Source organism: Actinia tenebrosa, unplaced genomic scaffold (assembly GCF_029948245.1).
Source record: "Actinia tenebrosa isolate PJP-AT-01 unplaced genomic scaffold, QUT_ActTen_1.0 PGA_scaffold16__25_contigs__length_10494907, whole genome shotgun sequence".
Classification (NCBI taxonomy): domain Eukaryota; kingdom Metazoa; phylum Cnidaria; class Anthozoa; order Actiniaria; family Actiniidae; genus Actinia; species Actinia tenebrosa.
Genome location: NW_028292576.1, coordinates 2,665,123 through 2,680,204, shown reverse-complemented (window position 1 = coordinate 2,680,204; position 15,082 = coordinate 2,665,123). Strand labels below are relative to the sequence as shown.

Here is a 15,082-nt window from a genome sequence, read left to right as displayed (position 1 = left end):
AACCCAACCAAAGAAATACTGAGCGTGGTAACCCTGTGTCCTAATTTATGCATACATAGCGTAACATCATTTCTAGGAATTCAAAGGTCACGCTCATTTCCAAGAATCGCCTGATTGTTCACAAACAACATTATTCAACCAACTCCCTCGACTCTTATCAACATGGAATCGTTTGTGGACGATCTTAAGAATGAGGTCCAATGTTCTTTGTGTAATGATACACTCATAGAACCGAAGATCTTGTCGTGTTTTCACACATTTTGTAAGCCTTGTATTAAAAGACACGCAGAGCTGATCGACGAAGTCAACATCTTCAAGTGTCCTCGATGCAAATCACAAACTTCTCTACCAGAACCTAGCAGCGTAGAAGATTTACAGTCAAGTCTACTTCATTCAAGAATCTTGAAGGGTCTGGCGTTGGTAGAAGAAGAAAAGGTTTGTTCTGTTTCTGAGAGTCATTCTCCAGCATCTTGGTATTGTTTTGATTGTGATCGCTCGATTTGCGAAGAATGCAAGAAGAGCCATTCAGAGTTTATCAAATGTCACAAGGTCGTTCGTCTTGCTGATTTGAAGAAAGAAGATATTGAGTTCATAATAACAAGAGAGAATCCTTGTAAAAGTCACCCTCATCACAGGCTAGAGTTATTCTGTGAAGACTGTGATGACATGATTTGCTTGACATGCTTGAAACACGATCACAAGGATCATAAACCGATGTCTTTAGATAAGTTTGCTTCGATCAAGAAAGCTGTATTGTCAAAGCATCTGCAGGTACTAGAGCAGTTGAGATTAGATGACAAGGAGAAGCAACAACAAGAAGACATTGCTAATACAATAAAACAACAAGGAGAAAAAGCCAAACAAGAAGTGAAAGACAAAACCAAGAAGATCATCGAAATGCTGCAAGAAAACGAAAGAGAATTGCTGAGACAAATCGATGAGAAGTTGGACACAGCCACAACAAACTTGAATATAATTCATAATATTCCAGCCGTCAAGGAATACATGAAGAATGTGATGGAAACAGGACTGGCAAGTGAAATGACGAACATTCAAGAGACACATTGCTCGGAGAAATTCATCTTCGACTACTTTTTACCATCCTCAAAAATTGAATTTCATCCTAATCAAGGGCTGATGGAACAAGTGAATTCAGGGCTGGGAGAAATACAAACTTGTTTGAAAACAGACCACAAGAAGAGCACTATTGAAGTAAAATCTGGGACAGAAGCTTTAAAGAAAGAAAAACTAATACTGACAACTAAAACCTCTACAGGAGAACTCAATCATGATCCAAGGGATGTCATAGACGTACAAATCACACCTAAAGAAAACGTGAAAATAGAAAAGAAAGTTGCGAGAACTGATGGTAAAGTAGAGGTTGAATTCATGGGTAAGGTACCTGGTCAGTTGACAGCAGAGGTTCAAGTGAATGGGAATCATGTATCTAACAGTCCACTATTGGTGAATGTCAAGCCACAACAGATGAGAACAGCAGGACAGTTTAACACGAAAGGTGTAGATATAGGATCTAGTTCGTTGACAGGTATAGCAGTAAGCATTGACAACACCAGGATCGCTGTTGCCAATTGGTTTTCTCATTGTGTCCATGTATTCACCATTGATGGAGATCTCTTACCGACGTATGGTAGTCCAGGTAGAGCACAGGGACAGTTGTCTTATCCTGGAGGTTTATCATTTCTGAATGATACAGATTTAGTCATAGCAGACAATAGTAATCATAGAATATGTATAGTGAACACTTCAACAGGGACATGGGTAAAGAACTTTGGTAACCAAGGTAACAGTGATGGAGAGTTTCGTTATCCACACGGGGTACACGTTGATGACGATGGTAACATCATTGTGTGTGATACTGATAATCATCGTGTTCAAGTCTTCACAAGAGACGGTGAGTATCAATATCAGTTTGGTTTGACAACACAAGACAAGTTTAATCCATTTGATGTGATCACACATGATGGACTGTTTTACGTCAGTGATGGTAGTAATCACGTTATTCATGTATTTGAGAAGAAAGGTAACGTACCGACTAGAATATCGACAATCGGTGGTAAAGGCATTGCTGATGGTGAGCTGAATGGACCATGGGGCGTGGCTATTGATAATGACCATCATCTACTGGTGTGTGATCATAGTAATAACCGCGTACACAAATTCACATTGGATGGTCGTTTCGTAGGAAGGACTTTTGATGTAATCAAGTACCCTACATTTATAACTGTTTTAAAGGATGGTCAGTTATTAGTTAGTACGAATGGTTATGGTGTCTGGTGTGTAAAGTAGAATTGTCTGTATAATGTCTATATACAACCATCGTTATACTCATATCACTATTGATCAATAAGTTGTATCTTATGTTTTTATAATATTATTGTCAATATGTTTTGAACTCGAACTTTCTAGTTTAGTCGCCTAAATTCTCACACGAAACCACAACCAAATGCTGACAGCTTCTGATATGTAACACGTGAACAAAAGCCTGACGTGACTTTTGATTGGATGTACCATATTCTCAGGAGAATGACAAACGTGTTCTTAAATTTGAAAATATTACGCTCAAACCGAAAAGTCTATTTGCTATAGTGTAAACGATTCCTGTCTACACAGACTTCTACCCTAGTGCTTTGCCCAATCTCCGAGCGCCATATTAGCACCCAGTTCCTCATTAATTTCTGTTATAATCAAGGTTTCTGCAACGGTGGTTTTAGTCTCCTTTTCAGCCGCCATTAACTGTATCACTTGGTAATATATATTAGTAGCATATGATCAATATTTAAGTATGTATGTTAACTTTATTTCTTGTTGTTGTTTAGTATTTTTCATTATCTTATACAATTGTATTCTAAATTATCTACACTTGTATATTAACTTTTAATCGCTATAGTTTTACAATTCGTAGCTTTGTGTGTAGTGAGGGCTGTAAGTTAGATAACTCACTGAGTTAATACGTCACCCTGTTAAAATAAAGTTTATTGATTGATTGATTGATTTGTTTCGGTCCCAGATCCTCACGAGAGAACTCGTAAGAATCTGGGACCGAAAATAATGAAGGCTGAGAAGACTACGGTGGATTCTGATTACCAAACAGGATAATTAACGATTTTTAGGCGGGATTAATCACAGGTAGCCCAAGCTAGGTTTCTGTAGTGTCATTTTATTACAAAATGTATGGCCATACTTAAAAAGCTCAATAAAATCGTCAAAATGTGAAATAAAGTAAAGAAATCTTAGCTGTGTAATTAGAATTTGGATTTAATCAGTTTAAACGTGTTTTTCCTCCTCAACTCGAAAATCTAAATACGTAATCAAACAAGCAGGAGGACTAAAGTATTTCGAATTTTCATGATATAACTATCCTACTGCATAGATACCAGGCGAAATTAGTTTAGCTAGAAACAATATCCATCACTTCACTTAAGGTATTAGGATACGAAAAATGACGAATTGCTCGAAAAAAAATTTTTTTTTTTTTTAAATTTCGTAATTTTAAACTTTTATCTTTCATATGTTTGGGAAACTTCTTGCAATTTTTAAATGGAAAAAGCCAAAATTTTGAGAAAAATTGAAATCGTGACTTTATCAAGACCGGAAATGTACCGTCGCTTAATATATGCACATCTGTCATGCTCCTTTGTCATTGTAAAAAGATCCTACATTGCGATCGTCCAGAACAAATGATAATTTGACAAGTGATGACAAAATGGAAGGCTCAAGGTGTTTTGCCCAACACCATCGTGGCTCCCTGCAGCTTCCGGCTCCAAACAAAGAAATGTGTTTTTCTCGAATCTTTTTTGCCGCTAAAACCTCAACTCCAAAAAGCTAAAAGTCCCTTGGATTTCATTCGATTTTTTTTTTAATTTGGAGGGTTTATAAAGTAACTCATGATCCAAAAAATAGTGTCTCCGAATTTTGAAATTTAATTTCTTTCCAAAGTTATGACGCTTTTTACTGTAAACAACACTCCAAAAGCGATCGCTGAACTTTGATCAAAAATAGCGAGAGATAGAAAACAGATATCAAAAATCTGGGACATCCTTTTTGAGCTTATTATGTCCTGAGTATGTTAAGCCATTTTTCGCAAACATAGCTTAAAATGTACGTGTCCGTTAACGTTTTCACTGAGGCATGGTCAAATTTCGCTTCGAGGGCAATAATGTGAACAACAATTAAAAAAATCGTATTTTGAAAATTTCTTCATAAACTATATTTACTCAGCTTTCAGAAAATGTATGCATTGTTTGTGTTATACTATAAAGCCAGCGCGTTATTTAAGTTTGCGCACATAGTGGTCGTAAACGTATCCTAAAACCTTAAAAATACCTGGTTTTAGCGTCCATACAGTGATATAAATCTTAATTATGTTCTCAAATCTCAAGGTACATTTTAAAGTCAATGTGAAACTAATATTCGTGCAGGAGTCTTAATTTTGAACCCAAATCATCACTTCTGTCTTCTAACAAGGCGATGCTTTACTGTTAGATGGCTTTTAGATTAAAATTGACACTATAGATAATCAATAGAGACTTTGGTAAAAAAAAATAGAGAAATGAGTCGCAAAGCAAACGCACCAATTCTTATAGTATAGCAGTTTTATATTCATTCCGATTTCTGTAAAAACATGCTCCTTCGAAATTCTCATCTTTCTTTAAAACATCCAAAAGATTTTTTCCCCAATAAATTTTTTGCGTCCGCGTATTTGCGATTTGAAGTTGAAAGGAAAGAAAGGAAAGTTGAAAGAAAACCCCATGGAGCCACCTTAAGTCTAGGACGATAATGACTGACTATCAGGTTACCTTGATCAGTTCTAAGATTGAAGTTCAATTCCGGTGAGTGATTCATTGGAATATTCCTTGTGTTGCATAATCCACCACAAAACTCACTTTAATATGGTGCACATATGAAGCTCATTTCACATGTTCACATTCTTAACACGGATGATTGAATTAATAGATTCGTTATCTTTGTTTCGCGCGATCTATAGACACTGAATGAAACAAGTTAAAAGAAAAGAACAAATGAAATACAATAAAAGGTAAAAGCGTGGGACTGTTAATACGCCGAATGGTAATAAGGCTACCAATTTGAATAAACTGTTGTTCTTCACTGACTAGCAACTGACTATCCTTGTGTTCACGTGGAAACGTAAGAGCGTTTTCACGTGTACGAGAGGCTAGTCAGTCGCTGGTCAGTGAAGAACAATAGCTATTCAAAGTAGTCGCTATATTTCGATCCGTTTTATAACTTTGACTGAACTCCTTCAATACTCCTTTATACAGTTCCATTCAGTGACCACAAATAATAGTTCCTAGCCGAGGCTGGAGTTTCCGCGCATAGCAAAACTACAATTTATCATGCGCGGTAACTCCAGCCTCGGCTAGAAACTATTATTCGTGGTCACTGAATGGAACTGTGAAAAGGAGTATTCGGACCTCGACCGATTTTGCATTTATTTTACTGACTCATACACAGTGAAGTTCGCGTGCGGTTATGAACAGATGTAAAACAGATTGTTTCTACACGAATAGCGTTTTAGATTATCCTCCCACACACCCCCTCTCCCCAAGCGTTTTTTTAACCTGCCATAGGGCAACTCACATATCAAATTAATCAACAAAGCATCAAAAGCCTTAAGCAAAATAAATATTAATAACCCGGCTTTTAAGCACTCGAATGGATTGTATTTCTGGTAAAGATGTTCTAGTTAAGTAGTGAGCACTTTAGTAAAAAAGCCCATTAAAAACTGCACTGACTTAATGCATTTCTTTAGATACCAGTCATTATTTAAGTCGGAAGGAGGTGAGGGGGGAAAGGGGAGGGGGGGGGGGGTTAAGGAGAAAATGGAGGGCTCTCAAATTGGGAGGATTGGAAGAATTTTTAAAAACGATTGAAGGAGGCGGGCGGGGGTACCTGAAAAAAAAATGAGTGCTATGAGGTTGAGGTCTGGAAAAGTTTTTGAATCAAAACCATTTTCTAAAATTTTAATGCGATCAACCCGCTTTAAGTCGTTATTAATTATTTTATTTTTTGATTGAGATAATTCTTCTGTAAGACTGATGGATGGATGGACGGACGGACGGACGGACGGACGGACGGATGGATGAATGGATGACAGCTTTATGGTCAAAGTATCAACATACTTCTAAAGGCATCTTTTCTTTCTCCAACAGCATCCAGTAAATCACAATGTCAAACAATACGCTAAACTTCACGACTCCACGCAGCAGTATTCAGCCTGGAACCAGCTGTGAAGCCAGGATGAATGAAGCGGCACGAATCGGGCTGACTGTTGCGCATGTCCGCTGTCACAGGCAACTCCTTTGTCATTCACTTGATCCGCACCAAAAATAAAATGAAAGTTTCCTTCAACTTTCTTGTCGTCAACATGGCAATAGCGGACATGATAGACGCCATTTTCTCCGTCCCTAACAACATTGCCTATCTTTACGTAGAAGTTCGTTGGTTTCCTGGATTTTTTGGCTTATTTCTTTGCAAAGTGTCAAACTTCATAATCCTCGTCTGTATATTGGTATCAACTACGACTATGACTGTCATTGCTATCGAGCGTTACCTAGCAACCACCAAGGTTCTCAAGCGACCGCTGTCTATTCCAGCTGTCAAGCTAGTGATTGCAGTCATATGGATATTGGCGGGGTTAATGTCGGTTACTGAACTGATAAGGATGGACCTGGTTTACTTGTACGGTCAGTACTTTTGCTCCATTCACAGCGACTGGCGAAAGTACCTTATTATCGAGATGGTTATAAAGTTCGCCATCACTTACGCGTTTCCGGTTTGGACCATGACCATTCTCTACTCCATCATCGTCTGTCTTCTTTGGAAAAAGGCTCCCTTTGGGGAAGAAATCGACGAGTATAACCGTAGACTTCACAAACAGAAAAAAGGCATTATAAAGAAACTCGTTACCATAGTAACCATCTTTGCACTTGGTTGGCTTCCTGTTCATATCATGCATTTTATAGGCGCGTTCAATACTGACATTTACATGTGTGTGCCTGAGTTTATCAAACTTCTGTTCTTCTGGTTAGCGCATGCCAATAGTGCTATCAACCCTTTTTTGTACTTGATGCTGACCAAGAACTCGAGGGCTGTCTTCAAAGCTCACATCTCTGGGATTATACGAGGAGAAGGCAGCTCCGGACGAGGGAGTAACAGAAGAGATCAACAGAGGGCGAATAGTTTATTGATGTGGAAAAGAAGTCCAAAGAAAACTACTAAGACGGTTGTTATATAGAAACTTCTGACTAATTCAAATATTTATTCAATCATTTAACTGTATATAGATCAGCACTGTGACGTATAAGCATGTGGGAGTATGAGTGATTTCGTATATACAATATTTTAAAGCATAGAATCAAGGGGGGAAATAAGATTAGAAAATAAGAAAAATGTACGTATAACACAGGGGTATTTGGATCCCAGCTAAGGTAGAGAGAGGAGACGGGTAGAAGGAGATTGTCAAGCCTGTGTAGCAAGGAATGTAGTGACTAGAGCGTAAAGAAGTATGTGGTAAGAGAGTAACGGAAGACTATATATGTAATACAAACAAATGTAAAAAGATATTAATGATTATAGTAGTGTAAATAAAGATTTAGAAAAGTTGAGAACATAACCAAAGAACTGACTGAGCATGGTTACCCTGTGTCCTAATTTATGCATTATTAGCGTGACATCATTTCTAGGAATTCAAGGGTCACGGTCATTTCCAAGAATCGTCTGCTAATACGTTCACAAACAACTTTATTCAACCAACTCCCTCGACTCTTATCAACATGGAATCGTTTGTGGACGATCTTAAGAAGGAAGTCCGATGTTCTTTGTGTAATGATACACTCACAGAACCAAAGATCTTGCCTTGAATTTCATCTTCAACCACATTTTACCGTCTTCTCGAGTTGAGTTTGCTCCTAACGAACAGCTGGTGCAAGAAATGAATAGTTCAGGGCTGGGAGAAATACGAACTTGTTTGAAAACAGACCACACGAAGAGCACTATTGAAGTACAATCTGAGACAGAAGCTTTAAAGAAACAAAAGCTAATACTGACAACCAAAACCTCTACAGGAGAAGTCAATCATGATCCAAGAGATGTCATAGACGTGCAAATCACACCTAAAGAAAACGTGAAAATAGAAAAGAAAGTTGCGAGAACTGATGGTAAAGTAGAAGTTGAATTCATGGGTAAGGTACCTGGTCAGTTGACAGCAGAGGTTCAAGTGAATGGGAATCATGTATCTAACAGTCCACTATTGGTGAATGTCAAGCCACAACAGATGAGAACAGCAGGACAGTTTAACACGAAAGGTGTAGATATAGGATCTAGTTCGTTGACAGGTATAGCAGTAAGCATTGACAACACCAGGATCGCTGTTGCCAATTGGTCTTCTCGTTGTGTCCATGTATTCACCATTGATAGAGATCTCTTACGGACGTATGGTAGTCCAGGTAGAGCACAGGGACAGTTGTCTTATCCTGGAGGTTTAGCATTTCTGAATGATACAGATTTAGTCATAGCAGACTTTGGTAATCATAGAATATGTATAGTGAACACTTCAACAGGGACATTGGTAAATACCTTTGGTAACCAAGGTAACAGTGATGGAGAGTTTCGTTATCCACACGGAGTACACGTTGATGACGATGGTAACATCATTGTGTGTGATACTGATAATCATCGTGTTCAAGTCTTCACAAGAGACGGTGAGTATCAATATCAGTTTGGTTTGACAACACAGGACAAGTTTAATCCATATGATGTAATCACACATGATGGACTGTTTTACGTCAGTGATCGCAGTAATCACGTTATTCATGTATTTGAGAAGAAAGGTAACGTACCGACTAGAATATCGACAATCGGTGGTAAAGGCATTGCTGATGGTGAGCTGAATGGACCATTGGGCCTGGCTATTGATAATGACCATCATCTACTGGTGTGTGATCATAGTAATAACCGCGTACACAAATTCACATTGGATGGTCGTTTTGTAGGAAAGACTTGTGATGTAATCGAACTCCCTCAATGTGTGACTGTTTTAAAGGATGGTCAGTTATTAGTTAGTACGCATAGTTCTGGTGTGTGGTGTGTAAAGTAGAATTGTCTGATCTACTATTAATTTCTATATATAACCATCGTTTACTCATATCACCATTGATCAATAACTTATATGTTATATTATATACATACCGAGATTTAATCACTAAAAACCATTTCAATACAGCTATTTCAAAAAGATTGAATACTGAAGAAATAGAAAACGCGCACGCGTGCTGTGTGCTGTAAAGCAAGCGGTGATTGGCAGAACACGAGAGAAGTGTTAGGAGAAGCATGACACGTAGCGGAGACACTTCTCAAGTGGACACTTCTCAAGTGTTCTGCCAACCCCCAAGTGCTTTATGACTGCACACAGCACTGGAAGCAAGTTTTTTATTTCGTCTATAAAATACAAATTACAATAATAGATAGGAATAACGCAATGGAAAGTGCCCGCGTGTCCAATGTGCTCTAATAAAGCACGCGCTCCCAACCAACCAGAACGCGATATTCATAACAGTCATTTTTTAATGAATACTACATACTGAATAGGGTGCATTCCAAGACCAATGGGCATTGTGGGTCTCGTGAATTTGAGATAAAAAGTAAATATACAGCAACTCTCTTCATGTAGTTAGTATATTGTTTCAGATAAAATAAACTAAAAATAGAATAAATAATTATTATTAATCCTACTTTAGACAATGTCACTATGACCCACAATGCACTTCGGTCTTGGAATGTTACCATAAACAGAAACTAAAGGCATTATAAAGAAACTCGTTACCATAGTAACCATCTTTGCACTTGGTTGGCTTCCTGTTCATATCATGCATTTTATAGGCGCGTTCAATACTGACATTTACATGTGTGTGCCTGAGTTTATCAAACTTCTGTTCTTCTGGTTAGCGCATGCCAATAGTGCTATCAACCCTTTTTTGTACTTGATGCTGACCAAGAACTCGAGGGCTGTCTTCAAAGCTCACATCTCTGGGATTATACGAGGAGAAGGCAGCTCCGGACGAGGGAGTAACAGAAGAGATCAACAGAGGGCGAATAGTTTATTGATGTGGAAAAGAAGTCCAAAGAAAACTACTAAGACGGTTGTTATATAGAAACTTCTGACTAATTCAAATATTTATTCAATCATTTAACTGTATATAGATCAGCACTGTGACGTATAAGCATGTGGGAGTATGAGTGATTTCGTATATACAATATTTTAAAGCATAGAATCAAGGGGGGAAATAAGATTAGAAAATAAGAAAAATGTACGTATAACACAGGGGTATTTGGACCCCAGCTAAGGTAGGAGAGGAGACGGATAGAAGAATATTGTTAAGCCTGTGTAGCAAGAAATGTAGTGACTAGAGCGTAAAGAAGTATGTGGAGAGAGTAACTGAAGACTATAATGTGTAATACAAACAATTGTAAAAAGATATTAATGACCATAGTAGTGTAAATAAAGATTTAGAAAAGTTGAGAAATGATACATAAAAAACATAAAAAAGTCAAAATCAAAAATGTCAAAAGTTCAAAAGTCAAAGTGATTTAGGATCATATTACAAAGTGAGTTTGTCTTTTAAATTAATTTCCTATTGTTATTTTGTCACAAGACATTTTGACATTTCGTCTCAAGCAACTTTGTCGTCCAGCATTTTGTCATGAAAGACTTTCGCTTTTCGCATTTTATCATCCTGCATTTTGTCACGAAAGACTTTTGCTTTTGACATTTCTCCGTTTTGCCGTTTTGTTTTCAGGCGATTTGTCAAACGACCAAAAGCAAAACAGCGAAAAGTCAAACTCAGATTCAAAGCTCCCAGGCGTTCCCCTTAATAAATAAAGGTAACTCACGCTATGTAGTATTTTCACATCATTTTTAGGAATTTAAGGGTCACGCTCATTTCCAAGAATCGTCTGCTAATACGTTTACAAACAACTTTATTCAATCGACTCCCTTGACTCTTATCAACATGGAATCGTTTGTGGACGATCTTAAGAAGGAAGTCCGATGTTCTTTGTGTAATGATACACTCACAGAACCAAAGATCTTGCCTTGTTTTCACACATTTTGCAAGACTTGTATTAAAAAACACGCAGAGCTGATCGACGAAGTCAACATTTTCAAGTGTCCTCGATGTACATCACAAACTCCTCTACCAGAACCAAGCAGCGTAGAAGATCTAAAGACAAGTCTACTTCATTCTAGAATCTTGAAGGGTCTGGCGTTGGTAGAAGGAGAAAAGGTTTGTTCTGTTTCTGAGGGTCATTTGACAGCAGCTTGGTATTGTTTTGACTGTGATAGCTCAACGTGTGAGAAATGCGAGAAATACCATTCAGAGCCTATCAAAGCGGATCACAAGGTCGTTCGTCTGGCTGATTTGAAGAAAAAAGATATTAATGTCATAATAACAAGAGAAAATGCTTGTAAAAGTCACCTTCAACAGAGGTTAGAGTTATTCTGCGAAGACTGTGAGGACATGATTTGCTTGACATGCTTGAAACACGATCACAAGGATCGTAAGACAATGTCTTTAGATAAGTTTGCTTCGATTAAAAAAGCTGTATTGTCAAAGCATCTGCAGGTACTAGAGCAGTTGAGATTAGATGACAATGAGAAGCAACAACAAGAAGACATTGCTAACACAATTAAGCAACAAGGTGAAAATGCCAAACGAGAAGTGAAAGACAAAACCAAGAAGATCATCGAAATACTGCAAGAAAACGAACGAGAATTGCTGAGACAAATCGATGAAAAGCTGAACACAGCCACAACAAACTTGAATATAATTCATAATATTCCAGCCGTCAAGGAATATATCAAAAATGTGATGGAAAGAGGACTTGCAAGTGAAATGATGAACATTCAAGAGACACAGTGCTCGAAGAATTTCATCTTCAACCACATTTTACCGTCTTCTCGAGTTGAGTTTGCTCCTAACGAACAGCTGGTGCAAGAAATGAATAGTTCAGGGCTGGGAGAAATACGAACTTGTTTGAAAACAGACCACGAGGAGAGCACTATTGAAGTACAATCTGAGACAGAAGCTTTAAAGAAAGAAAAGCTAATATTGACAACTAAAACCTCTACAGGAGAAGTCAATCACGATCCAAGGGATGTCATAGACGTGCAAATCACACCTAAAGATAATGTGAAAATAGAAAAGAAACATGTGAGAACTGATGGTAAATTAGAAGAAGAATTCATGGCTAAAGTAGCTGGTCAGTTGACAGCAGAGGTTCAAGTGAATGGGAATCATGTATCTAACAGTCCACTAGTGGTGAATGTCAAGCCACAACAGATGAGAACAACCGAACAGTTTAACACGAAAGGGGTAGATATAGGATCTAGTTGGTTGACAGTTATAGCAGTAAGCAGAGACAACAGCAGGATCGCTGTTTCCAATTGGTTTTCTCATTGTGTCCATGTATTCACCTCTGATAGAGATCTCTTACTGACGTATGGTAGTACAGGTAGTGCACAGGGACAGTTGTTTTTTCCTGTAGGTGTAGCATTTCTGAATGATACAGATTTAGTCATAGCAGACAGTAATAATCATAGAATATGTATAGTAAACACTTCAACAGGGACATTGGTAAAGACCTTTGGTAACCATGGTAACAGTGATGGAGAGTTAAGTAATCCATGGGGAGTACACGTTGATGACCATGGTAACATCATTGTGTGTGATACTGGTAATCATCGTGTTCAAGTCTTCACAAGAGAAGGTGACTATCAATATCAGTTTGGTTTAACAACACAGGACAAGTTTAATCCATATGATGTGATAACACATGATGGACTATTTTACGTCAGTGATGGTAATAATCACGTTATTTATGTATTTGAGAAAAAAGGTAACGTATCGACTAGAATATCGACGATCGGTGGTGAAGGCAGTGCTGATGGTCAGCTGAATATACCACGTGGCCTAGCTATTGATAATGACCATCATCTACTGGTGTGTGATTATGGTAATAACCGCGTACGAAAATTCACATTGGATGGTCGTTTCGTAGGAAGGACTTGTGATGTAATCAATGAACCTTATTATATAACTGTCTTACAGGATGGTCAGTTATTAGTTAGTACGTATGGTTCTGGTGTCTGGTGTGTAAAGTAGAATTGTCTGATCTATTATTAATGTCTATATATAACCATCGTTATACTCATATCACTATTGATCAATCAGTTGTATCTTATGATGTTTTTACAATATTTTAAATGTCAATAGCTTTTTAGAACTTTCTAGTTTAGCCGCCGACATTCTCACACGAAACGACAGCCAAATGCTTTGCCCAGTCTCCGAGCGTCAGATTAGCACCTAGTTTCCCATTTGTTTTTTGTTGTAGCGTGGTGGTTGTGTCCTCGATGGCAGAGATGTCTTCTGATCTATTGGCCAATAAGATGCGTTCTAGTATCTACCAATGATATTGCATGGTGATCGTGTCTTCGTATCGTCATCTCCCCTGGGGACCCGGGCTGGCAAGACTACGGACACGTTAACCACGCTACACTTACCAGAGAAAGTAGGCGGCTAGTCACAACTCTTGAAAATAATGTAAACCTCGAAGCACTCTCAAGAATAATTACCAGGTAATGTATTGTGTCTTTATCTGTGATTATTATAGACATAATCTTGAGCGTAACCTAAGTTAATGTTCCTTTACGTTACGCCTTTCACTCTGATCAAGATGGAGGTGTGAAATCCTCGCTAGGTTAAGCTAGCCTGTTCGATATATTCGCTTTAGATTATGGAAAAAAACAACTAAAACTCCAAGTGGTTTACTTAGTTGAAGCATTATCTGAAATTCAGATTGTATTTAGATTTTATATTTAATATGGTAGGCCTCCTAAACAAGGGGAAGGATCGTCCCGGGTTGCGATTGTCTTGCTATTGTGTTTATGCTTTATAATCTCGATCTTTTGTCTACAGCATCATTTTTTTTTCAATTGAAGCTTATCAGAAACGATTTTCTAGTTCTTATATTTACAATCGAAAGTGGGTCTAATTCATATTGGAATCGAAGTGCTGAGTACTCAACGTGGACCAATACAATAGTTTGATAGCTTTCATTCAACATTTTATGAATATTGTGTCAATACTATATGATAAGAACTCCCATGACTGATGTAGACATTATAAACTTAAATCTGCTATTCATACTATTTTTACGTTATCATTCCAGCATATATTGTCTTTGGAGGGAATTTATGGATGAAGTCCTAGTATAACACTGAGCCCATGAGCCAGAATCACATGCAAATGAACTACCTGTGTAAAACCAAACCTTTCTGGTTAGGAGGGTAACACAGGTAAAGCACGAATTGGAGTTTAGAAGTTGATTTTTATGGAGGGACAAAAACTGGAGGACCCAGAGATAAGCCCTCAAAGCACAGGAGAGTTCTTACAAATATCTTTGCTCTCTACAAAACCAAGCAAGGCAAGGCTCAAACTCAGGTTGCGTTGGTGAAAGGCAAGGCTCAAACTCAGGTTGCGTTGGTGAAAGGCAAGGAATTAAATACTGGCTGCTATAACACCCCTACTTCCCGCACATTTGATCTCACTAGCAGCTATATGTGGAATGAGAATAAATCAAAGCACAGCTTAAGTATGAGCTTACCAACATGCTTATACCACTTTTGCCTTGTATAAATTTATTAACCTATTACCATGGAAAGGCAGTTCAGCATTCCTTCATGTGTTTGTATCATGGCTGGAAGATTTCATTTATTATTTGAAATTTAAATTTGAGTTTGTTTTGAAACTACTAAAATGAAGGTCATAATCTTTAAATCTTAGCATTGGCTAGGAATTGGTCATTCAAATATTTGTGAATGGGGTTTTTGAAATAATAGCTGAAAACACTTCTTTGCACATCGATGTTTAAAATTCGCTGTCTGCATAGATATGAAAACCACAGCAATAGGCAACTAGAAATGAAGTAAGTTTACAATTATAACTTTTTCTCCATATCTAGAGGCTGAGAGCAGGATAATATGGCA

General features: G+C 37.8%; 4 protein-coding genes across 8 annotated transcripts; all 4 read left to right on the top strand.

Annotated features, from left to right (window-relative positions):
- Positions 1 to 19: 19 nt before the first annotated feature.
- LOC116301372 (E3 ubiquitin-protein ligase TRIM45-like) lies at positions 20 to 6,285 on the top strand. Of its 2 annotated transcripts, XM_089031336.1 has the most exons (2): positions 20 to 1,912; positions 6,192 to 6,285. In XM_089031336.1, the coding sequence occupies exons 1-2, from the start codon at positions 163 to 165 to the stop codon at positions 6,224 to 6,226; spliced, it is 1,785 nt and encodes a 594-aa protein (XP_088887462.1). In that variant the 5' UTR covers positions 20 to 162; the 3' UTR covers positions 6,227 to 6,285. The 2 variants fall into 2 exon arrangements, with proteins under 2 accessions (XP_088887462.1, XP_031566275.2); XM_031710415.2 differs by lacking the exon at positions 6,192 to 6,285 and having other exon boundaries at positions 20 to 3,263.
- On the top strand, positions 6,248 to 7,670 carry LOC148910579 (substance-K receptor-like). Its single transcript, XM_089031338.1, has one exon. The coding sequence runs from the start codon at positions 6,317 to 6,319 to the stop codon at positions 7,274 to 7,276; it is 960 nt and encodes a 319-aa protein (XP_088887464.1). The 5' UTR covers positions 6,248 to 6,316; the 3' UTR covers positions 7,277 to 7,670.
- Positions 7,671 to 7,742: 72 nt separating this feature from the next.
- On the top strand, positions 7,743 to 10,562 carry LOC148910578 (uncharacterized). Its single transcript, XM_089031337.1, has one exon. The coding sequence runs from the start codon at positions 7,973 to 7,975 to the stop codon at positions 9,134 to 9,136; it is 1,164 nt and encodes a 387-aa protein (XP_088887463.1). The 5' UTR covers positions 7,743 to 7,972; the 3' UTR covers positions 9,137 to 10,562.
- Positions 10,563 to 10,729: 167 nt separating this feature from the next.
- LOC148910577 (E3 ubiquitin-protein ligase TRIM45-like) lies at positions 10,730 to 15,080 on the top strand. 4 transcript variants are annotated; one of them, XM_089031333.1, is made up of 3 exons: positions 10,730 to 13,672; positions 14,266 to 14,392; positions 15,058 to 15,080. In XM_089031333.1, the coding sequence occupies exon 1, from the start codon at positions 11,049 to 11,051 to the stop codon at positions 13,197 to 13,199; it is 2,151 nt and encodes a 716-aa protein (XP_088887459.1). In that variant the 5' UTR covers positions 10,730 to 11,048; the 3' UTR covers positions 13,200 to 13,672; positions 14,266 to 14,392; positions 15,058 to 15,080. The 4 variants fall into 4 exon arrangements, with proteins under 4 accessions (XP_088887459.1, XP_088887458.1, XP_088887460.1 ...); XM_089031335.1 differs by lacking the exon at positions 15,058 to 15,080 and having other exon boundaries at positions 10,732 to 12,804; positions 13,429 to 13,672; positions 14,266 to 15,051; XM_089031332.1 differs by lacking the exon at positions 15,058 to 15,080 and having other exon boundaries at positions 14,266 to 15,051.
- The last annotated feature ends 2 nt before the right edge of the window (positions 15,081 to 15,082 follow it).